The sequence below is a fragment of the Achroia grisella genome, unplaced genomic scaffold (genome assembly GCF_030625045.1).
Source record: "Achroia grisella isolate CSIRO2021 unplaced genomic scaffold, CSIRO_AGI_Agris_v1 utg1086, whole genome shotgun sequence".
Lineage (NCBI taxonomy): Eukaryota > Metazoa > Arthropoda > Insecta > Lepidoptera > Pyralidae > Achroia > Achroia grisella.
In genome coordinates this window covers 2,080,389-2,090,987 of record NW_026712572.1, presented here as the reverse complement: position 1 = coordinate 2,090,987, position 10,599 = coordinate 2,080,389, and the positions used below count along the sequence as shown (strand labels likewise).

At 30.7% G+C, this 10,599-nt stretch overlaps 1 protein-coding gene across 1 annotated transcript; it reads right to left on the bottom strand.

Moving 5' to 3' along the window:
* Positions 1 to 4,795: 4,795 nt before the first annotated feature.
* Positions 4,796 to 7,246, bottom strand: LOC131843595 (all trans-polyprenyl-diphosphate synthase PDSS2-like). The gene is made up of 2 exons (XM_059192270.1): positions 6,900 to 7,246; positions 4,796 to 6,343 (listed from the first exon to the last, which is right to left on the bottom strand). Exons 1-2 carry the CDS (start codon positions 7,176 to 7,178, stop codon positions 5,375 to 5,377), a joined length of 1,248 nt encoding a protein of 415 aa, XP_059048253.1. The 5' UTR covers positions 7,179 to 7,246; the 3' UTR covers positions 4,796 to 5,374.
* Between the last annotated feature and the right edge of the window lie 3,353 nt (positions 7,247 to 10,599).

Below are 10,599 nucleotides of genomic sequence, written 5' to 3'. Positions count from 1 at the left end.
AGTAATCAAAATAAAGTAAAGATATTATGTAAACTAGGCGAAATATAATGAAAAATGTCATGTAGAAATTTTTAATAAAATACAAAAAAATATAATATCAACATTTTGCTACTTCAGCGCCATCTAGCAGCCAGTAATGAAGTTATTTAATGGATTCAATGCGAGAGAAGCCGCGGGTAAAAGCTAGTACTTTATACAGAAAAGGATTGCAGAATGCTAATATTTTCTTTTTAATTATTATAATAAAAATACATTAAATCAATAAAAAAAAACATTACACACACTACAATATATATTGTTAAAATCTATGGTCAAATTAAGAATAGATTAATATTGTTCGTCTTTATTATTATTTGTCTATACCTAATCTTACTGAATTTTAAATTAATAGGGTCGAATTACGAACTAATAACAAATATCCAATAGCATATACTGGTGGACAAAATGCAATAGATTTTACCAAATTTAATTTAAACATGAACCTATAATTTTATTATCATATACATACTTATTTGACAACAATAAGAGCCGAGATTCTTGTCAGTTCTTCTTAGATCGTACTCCGAACTGACAGTAGATTTGACGTATATATATGTAATGACCTTGTTTATACTCATTACTTAGTATTGACATCGTTTACAGCTATGACGCGCTCGTCACCTTACTGTGACGCCTTGAGATATCTGTGGCGCATTACGTTTTACGCGGGAAAAAACTATAAAGACATCTGCAGACCTACTGATTTGTTGCATTGTTAATGTTTAATTATTTATACCTTTATATGTAACAACTAATATAATACCTGTATTTACAACAACCTGCCATGCATGTATACGGTAGGGGAAAAAATATGAATACAAAAAACTTAACGTTCATAAGCGGCTAAAATGTCAAACATGAATAATAGATTTTTGATTTTATTTGTATAACAAATAAGTAATCTAATTTACTTGAATAAACTAAAAACAATTGTACGAGCTAGCATCGTACATTATTTCGCAATATTAACATTTTATTTTACATTTCACATTTCATTAAAATCAGTTCGCATTCGGTCATCAAGTTCGCCGCGCGTAAAATGTTATATTTTAAGTTTCAATATACAGTTTCAATCAAGTTTCTATCAGTATCATTTATCAGTTTTACCTATCAGAATCTTTATAGTTTCGGTACAACCCGAACAACAATCCTTGTCGTTTCAAACTTCACAACTTGTGTTGCCAGGTGTCCAGATTTGCGCGGGACGTGGCGATGTTCAGGGGTCTGAGAACGCGTCTCGATTTGTACCTGATCGGGACTCTAAAATGTCTGAATAAGACTAGATTAGACAAGACTGATTATTTGTTAGGTAAGATTAAATACATATTTAAATGAATGTTAATTTTATTATTATATTTATATTAATAATATATAAATAAATTAATATAATACTATATTTGCATACCCTTGTTGTTTGTATAATTAAATAATATTTAAAATTTATATATTTTGCATGCCTAATGAGGCAAAACATAATGGGACATTATATTACAATAACAACCAATGTAAACCTATGTTTAGTGCAAATAAATTTGATTTGATTTGATGTCAAACTTTCAACCCCTATTTTATCCCTTTGGGGATAGAATTAATCAAATTCTTTTCTTAGCGAATGCCTACGTGATAACATCTACCTGCATGCCAAATTTCAGCCCGATCCGTCCAGTGGTTTGGGCTGTGCGTTGATAGATCACTATGTCAGTCAGTCACCTTTGAGTTATATATATTTAGATAATAATAGATTTAAAACAAATCGGACCTGGCAACACAATTCACAACTGTTTTCTAAGTTAGAGTAGCCGTGGAGAATTTAATATAATTATAAATGTATATTAAGATAAGAATTATTGAAACGTGGCGGAGGAATCCTACTGACGTGTCAATTTGTTTTGTTGATAATAATTTGTAATAGTCGAAAATACAAATAAACAAATAAATGTAACATAGATCTTAAATATTATAACTAAACAGTTAAAATAGATATGTTTAGATTATTTTAAAAGGATTATCAATACTAATACAATACGTGATAACGTGTGATAAGATATTCGTGTTTTTAAACTTTCTCGTTTACTACATGATTAATATAGATATCCGGGTTTTCGTAGTTTTATGGTAAATAAAGGTATTTACCTCTTCGTTTTTCAATTAGGTTGCACTAGCCGTGTGTAACGAGGTAACTGTGACTAACGCCGAGAGTGGTAAATATCTATTTACCATAAAATTATTGGTATTAAAACCGGTTTACTATATTACTAAAGATATTAATGTATTTTATTGTAGAGAGATAGACTATATATGTATATTACATACAGTAAAAAACACACGTATAATTACAATAAGGCAGCCTGATTACTGAAAGCAATCTCTTCAGAGCAACCATAAAGAAACGGATTTAATTATCGAAGTAATACGAAAAAAATAGGTCGATAGGTCATAATAAATAAGTACTTGGAGCAGAAACATTTTGGCCTAGCGGTTTACAACGTCTACTATATATCAAAGTTCATGTTCGAATCCGACTGACGATATAAAAGGCTATTTAAATTTTTGACTAACTCTTCGGTGATGGGAACACCGGTAAATCAAATCCGGGAGTGGCGGTAGATTACCTCCTCGTTTAGTATATTTATATTATTCACTTAGGATTAGCAGGTACTAGGGGAGTCTTCGTCCTAAACTGGACCATTTAAGTCTTCATGAGATTCAGAAATTAGGGCTACGCTAATGAGGTACCAGTGGAATTTGACAAAGTGGGGTCAGTTAGTCTATTGTGGCGAATTCACCAGAATTACTCAAATTGCCAGTAGCACATGGAAGTAAACCTAGAATTCTCTGTGTATGAGGCCACTAGTCGCCATCTACATATATATTAATATGTAAAGTACGTATTATATATGGTAGTATGTCGTAAATGTTTACTCTGTGTTATCCGCCTAGATCTATGTATGTATGTGTATTATTATTATTATTTTATTATATTTATTATATATGAAGGTATCCGCAGAATACCAGCGTCGTGGCACCCCGTCACGACATATGCTGAGCGGAGACCTATTTGGTACTATAAAATTAATATAATCCGATAAAATGTAAATTAAAATTTTTAATTTATTTTCAGTATGCTATGTACCAAATGAACAATTTTCTTTCTTTCTAAAGCAAAAACTTTTAACGAAAATTGCGTGGACGGAGGCATATGAAGTTACACACAATTATAGTTTATATGGAGGAGTGTAAGACGTTAACTTTTTTTTATTATGTATAAAAAAATACATTAAATTAATAAAAAAAACTTTACACACACTAACTACCATGTATTTGACACAGACGCATACTTGCTCTTTAGTTTATTGTTAGTCTATGGTCAAATTGAGAATAGATTAATATTGTTTGTCTTTAATATTATTTGTCTATAGTCTTACTGAATATTAAATTGATTATGGTCGAATTTCGAACCACTGAGCCTTATAATTTAATATCGCTATTTAAAAATAGCAATTAGGTTGGTGGTAGAAGGCTGAACATTTGGGGTTGTATGTATTTTTTAATGTCTTTTCATAAAAAAAAAGATGTTGACAAAGAATGAAAAAAATATTTTTTTTCATTCTTTGTCACTCGGGGATATAAAAATAGATAGAGAGGATAACTTACTCTCAGATCTACTGAGTATAAATATAAAATTTCATCAAAATCGGCTAAGCCGTTTCGGAGAAGTATAGCAGCTATGACACGAGAATTTAACACTTACAAGTAACTTATTTATAAAAAATAAAATATACACTGTCTATCAAATTACAATAGTAACTCCAATGAAAAGGACAGTAGCGTTTAATAACTAAAACAGGTTTATTAGACGATTGTCGATTTCATAAATAAAGGAGTTAACAAATTAAACTACGGGTCCAACATTTTAAAAATAATTCTAAATCAACACAAATAAAAAAAACACGTAATAACGAATAAAAACAAAAATAAGAATATCGACAAAATATCATTGCTATAATGTACAATAATAAATAATAAGTTATTAATAACAAATATATATATTAAAAAAAAAACTTTGGTCTTTGGAGAGGTGTGACGTCATTGGATGGAGTTCTTAACTCAGGGTTGCCATTGTAGTTGCATTATCTACATTTAGTAGAAAATTATGTTCATATAATAGTTTTTATATATTTATTATTAATGTTGTTCTGTTAATAGCAGTAAGACAACTGCCCTCATACGTTATTTCTTTTTGTTTAGTACATAAGTACAACTTCAAGAACATTCTAGAATTATAGCCAATCTTTTATATCTGTTAGTCAAGTAGTAATGGAGTCAATCAGATTTAAATAAAAATCTATTTATTATAGTACACATTAGCATCTGTATATACTTTACGGTTCTAGACTATATTATTTATAATATATGTATGTATTATTTGTACTTTTTAATTTAATTGCCATTTTAGATTGATAATTGTATTCAAATATTTAATTGTCATATGCAATCTTCATATCATTTGGTTTGTACATTACCCGATTTTTTAATTTTATTAAGAACCGAATATATTAGTCAAATATATATTTTCTTTCATTTATTTTAATTATTTTTTGAGGTTATTTATCATTTGTTGATTTCACATTTCTTCATTTCATATAAATTTTATTATTAACCAAATAATTTAGTTAAATCTATATTTTCTAGCCATTTGTTTTAATTATTTTTTTAGGCTAATTATCATTTGTTTTATTCACATTTCTTGATTGCATTCAAATTTTATTATTAACCATTTTAATTAAATATATTTATTTATCACCAATAATTTAATTATTTATATAGGCTAATAATCACATTGTCGAGATTTTGGAGTTTTTCGGAGATCTTTGATATATTAATAGTATGTTCTGGATATCCAGATTCAGATCAAGCAATACATATGTCTATATACATGTATTGTCTCAGTATTATTTGCATTTTTTTAAATAATTCTAGTCTGAAATTATTTTAGTATGTGCATTGATATAATTTGTATTTACATATTTTTCAATAGGAACTTATAATGGCATAATCTGTTGTCCTTCAGTTATATTTTACTACTTAGGTACCTATATATCTAATACTTTTGCTGATAGCCCAACACTAGACCTTGGTTATCCTTCTATTCTCTATTATCAACATACTTTGTCATTTAATAGATATTTTTTACTTTTAATCCAAAGGATTACACACACAAGGTCTATAAAAATAATTAACAAATTTCAATAAAAAATTCTTAATGATCTATCCCAATATATAAAGAGTTCCATTCCTTCAATCAAACTAATAAATATAGTTATTTCTTATATTATTATATAGTTTCTATTAGTCGTTTTATTGTGTCTATAGGTTCGCTGTTACCAAACATTTCAGCGTAACTCTTTGCTTTATTGGCATTTTCAATATATAAGAGCCTGGTTCGTTCAATAGCATCTGTTCTAATTATCTCCTCCTTTAAGTCATCTAAATCTACATCTGTTATATTCTCCTTACCTTTTGCAATTATATCATATAAATCCGGATTTTCACACAAAGCGAAGAGCACTGGTGCACTCACTAATGAATAACTCTCTTTAGTCTCGGACGTTAACTTCTGTAATTCGTTCGCAGCCTGCCATGCAAGGCATAAATGGCTACCGAACAGATACGCTAAATCCTGTTCCTCTGAGCTTCGGCCTCCAAGTAGTACAGCCCCTTGACAACCCCGACCGAACAGGGAACCACCACTATACATAGTTCGTAACGTCCACTCCCGGACTGGGGATCCCAATGTATTTGTCACATCTAAAGGTATGGTGTCTGTGCAAATAGGGAACAAATCCAACGGATTACTCGTAGGTTTCCCTGGTAATGGCATGTTCTGTGCGTCTCGATCACCAAAGAATTCTCCTTCGCTCAAATCTCTTAAAGCAGTTGATATTAAATACGATAAATCTTGGTTCCGTAACCTTGCCAACATACCATTTGCAGTTACGAGTAAGTAATCACCAATGAGTATAGCTATTTTATTTGCAAATATTGTTGTATCAGCTACAGTTGATCGTTCTGATACTTTTATATTTAGTAAGCCTCGGTGTACGTAATGACCAGTTCGTATCATCTCTGTTAGTTCAGCTAGTACTCTTTGGTTGTCTGTGATTTTTGATGTCTGTATGTTTGTTACTGGAGGATTTACGGCTTTGGATAGTAGCAAGATTATGAGGCCCCATGGTTGTAGGTTATTATGTTCATTGTATATCACAGATTTCGCAGTTTTAATGATGGGATGATTTGTGTCAACCTACAAATAAAATATTTAATGTATTTTCAGTTCCTAATAATTTACACCAATAATTAAAATTAATAATGATTTCTATTAAACCCAAATATTTAAAGGTAATTAATTTTATATATATAATATATAAAAATATTACTTAAATAATAACTTATGTAATTTAAACTTTAATATTCACTAATAATAAAGTAAAATTAAACAAGTTTAGAACAACCATTGATTATCATAATTTTTTATTCTTATGCATATCAACATCTTATTACAAGTTATTGATATACAAAAGAATAAAAAATGCATTGTAACCATGAAAAGTTTTTTTATCTTGTTACTGTGTAGTGTAGAGATCTTGAGATTAGTAACAGGAAATATCCTTGAAATATATATACTACCTAAGGTCACATGGCGTAGGACTATTATGTAATGTTATAATAACTGAAACTGCATGTAAAATTATCTTTGCTATATTACTAAAATAAAAAAAATAACAATATAATTAAAAAAATATTAAATATTTGTTTTGAACGTAATTTAGTAAGAATATTTTGAATATATAGGTACTCACAACTTTTCGCAAATGCATCGCTAAATTGGCAAATTCATCACTCAATAACCACCGTAGGTTCATAAAAGAGGTTGGATATCCAACTATTTTCTCTGCTTCTCTTATAACTTTGGCGAATTGTGTAAATGGAGGTCGAAATAGAATCGCTTCCTGGGTTAGATTGGTCATGGTACTTTCAACTCTAATTTGCTGTGATAATATAGCCGTATGGCGTAATTGCCGTATTAGTGTGTACGACATGGCTGCTAATTTATTTAACTGTGGTTTTATAACACTCATTCAGTATACAAGTTATTCTATATTTATTAAATTAATATAAATTAAAACGAGTAAATTTCGTAGAGCACATTTTAGACTGCTGTCACTTACAGTGTTGCCAACCCTTATCTTTCTCCAATAGCTACAACTTCGCAAAAACTTGCTAGCTTTTCTGATTTGTCATAATAATAGCATATTTGTATGTTATTTGTTATTTACTTTTATTTCAGTTGTTTTATTCAAGTGTATATTTTTATTAAAATGATAAAACTAAGTTTTTATCAATTCATTTGTATAAAACCGCTACCTTTGTGTATGTGGTGATATACGTATGAAGTTATTGCAACAAGTTAACAGAACAATCATATCAAAATATTTTGGCCAAAACACGGTATCGGTAACATTAAAAATAATTCTACAAGTTTGAATGAATATTGAGCTGATTTTATATTTTTTCATACATAATAACAATATATAATGATAGACCGGAAATAACCAAATGAACCTAAAAATTGTAACCTGACAACACTGATTCAATTATGTCACACTATGCTGTCATCTATTACCTCAGATTGATAGTTCCGAGTTTCGTTCTGAAAAATAAAAACTTGTTTATTGATGTCTGGTTAATTGATACTGCGTCTAAATTTGACTAATGTCTATGTCCTTATTAAAAATATAATAATTAATAGTATAGTTAGGTACAATTAAACGATTATTTGGGAAGTTTCGCGGTAGGTTATTATGCGATTGTATTTTTGAACGAAATCGTTATTGCCTTCCTATAAAATATCAGAACAATAGAAGACACATGATTCTATAATAAAAAAATACATAAAGGCCTCACATTTATATTATTAATATTCAGAAATACCAAGAAAGCATTTATCAGCATAATTAATATGGTATTCAAGAGGCTATAACAACAATTAGGTAAGTAGGTAGGTATCTGGCCGTATGCTTGATTGTTAAATTAATAACATGTTTAACCGCGAGACTTTGGATAAAGTTCTCTGCATGGATATCTCTGTACATCTATTTCAGATGCTACGCAGTTTATTTTGTAACCTGTTCTGAAGGATGCGACAATATAGCAAAAACAAAGGGAATGAAAAAATTTAAAAGTTTATTATCACAATCTGTCTGTTTGTATTATTGAAATAACCGTTTTTACTACATGGATATGGATATATATACGGTACATAACCAAAATAACAATTTTTGTCTGTCTGCCTGTGTCTGTTTGTTCCGGTTAATCTCTGAAATGGGTGGACCGATTTCGACGGGGCTTTTTTTGGCAGGTAGCTGATGTAATAAAGAGTAACTTTGGCTACATTTATTTTATAAAAAATCTTTTATTTTAGTAAAATAAAGTTAAATTCCACGCGGATGATCAAACCCCAAGGATGGCAGCAGTTCTGAAGTTAGGTTTAATATTTTTCTTTTTTTTTTAGTTGTAAATACCAATATGTAATTTTTTTTTATTAAAAGGCTTAAATCTTGTTGTCGAAGGTTTTCCCCCGAAGTCGATGCCGGGGCAAAAGGAGGGCCGCCCGAGGCCCGAGGCCATCTTTCACCCCCTAGTGGAGTACAGATGACCGGTGTCAGGTCACGCATGTTTGTCATCCTAGTTACATGAAAAAAAAACATCTTATTCGTATTTTTGTCATCGAAATTACGACGGCCTGATCCGAGGTTCGAACCTCAAGCGGTGCCCTCAGACTAAAGTCGTATCCACACAATTTTTCTGTCAAGGAATACACAATCTCTTCAGAATAGGGCCGTGAGTATATATATGTGGCCTTCAGCCGCTATAACAAATTAGCCCTTCCGTGGGTTTGACCCACTTCCATCGATCTTCTACTGTGCCACCTGCACTGCACCAGCAGTCCACACCGCAGTCTCTCGGAATCATTTTTATTATGAAATTGCTTTTTTTTTTCCGGAGATCTATCTGAAATGTAAATTGACACACAATTTTTCTGTCGTCGGTCAAGTTCGAATACACAATCTCTTCAGAATAGCAAACCAAAAGGCCGTGATTGCCTCATATTTCTATATATATGTCTAGTTTTTTATTTTAATATGTGGGCTAGAAAGGAAAGGACTATATCGGTCGGGACTAGTGAGTATAGCAGAGTACCTTCTAAGGTCGGAATCCACGTGGGGCCACGTGAACCCAATTCAATACTTTATTTGCAATATAGGTACGAATTAGTTCTCTATCTATATTGCTAGCCTCTCTGCTTGCACGGCGCTTGTTGATGAGCGATCAGAAGGTGCACTTTTTGCGGAGGTTCGCTTTGTCATGCTCCGACAAAATTGAAATATATCTAATAATATTAAATTATTTTGTCTTTAATTTGAACCTATCATACAAAATAATATAATAAAATTCTTTAGAAAAATACAATATATTTACGTCAGCAACATTCATTTTCACTAAACCTGTCAGATCTGAATTCACAACCCTTAATCGCGTTAGGCCACGACCCTTTTTTAGTTTACAATAAACGGTTATATAATTACACAAATTTATTCGTTCTGGAATGCATCACTAATCAATATAAATATATAGTGAACGCACCCGCATCCTTGCGGCCCAATCACGTGCCGGCGCGCCATAATTCAAAAATGGAACGATCAGCGGTAGGCACAGGAGGCCTCTGGCGAACACGGTGGCTCGTCCGTAGCAATTAAAAATAAAAACGATGTAGGTATAATTTGTTGGCAGTTTATGTTGCACTGGTACAGCGGCCGCAAAACGAACAAAACTCATCTGCATTCTGATCGCCGCATTTTTGATTTTCTGATTGAGCGTGGCTTGTATGTATGTAGATTTATATCATGTAAGGACTAACATACACGCAAATAAAAAATAACGTTTGTGACTTTTTACGTTATAAATAAATTGTTGTCAGATAAAATATCTCATTTGTTTTTTAGAACCCAATTAAAAACATGTAACTCTGATATAATTTTTATTATTTGCAGAAAAAAATCGTTTTGGTACTCCTAAAAATCAATGTTGTAAATTTCTTTTAAATCGTTCGAGGAATGAGACAATTCGTCAATGATCTTACTGACTTCACTCATATCATGATCCGTCAATGGTACTTAACTACTATATACCGCCAGCATGAATCCATTCTCATCCAAGAAATCTTATATACTTTAGTTCCTTACAATTGAAAAACAATAAAAAGCTTTCGACAGTTCGATCGAATCGAATCGAAATTTAAATTAGATTTTTAAAAAAAGAATATATAATTATACTTTGACTTTCTTGAAGCAATTTCCTAAAAAAAAGGTTATCTGTTTTATCTATGACATAGCCAAAACTCCATTTATGTATCGGAGTAAAAATATTTTTTTAAATAAGTATAATAAAAATGTAACGGGCTAATGTCTATACAATACTGATATTTAAAACCAAAAAGTG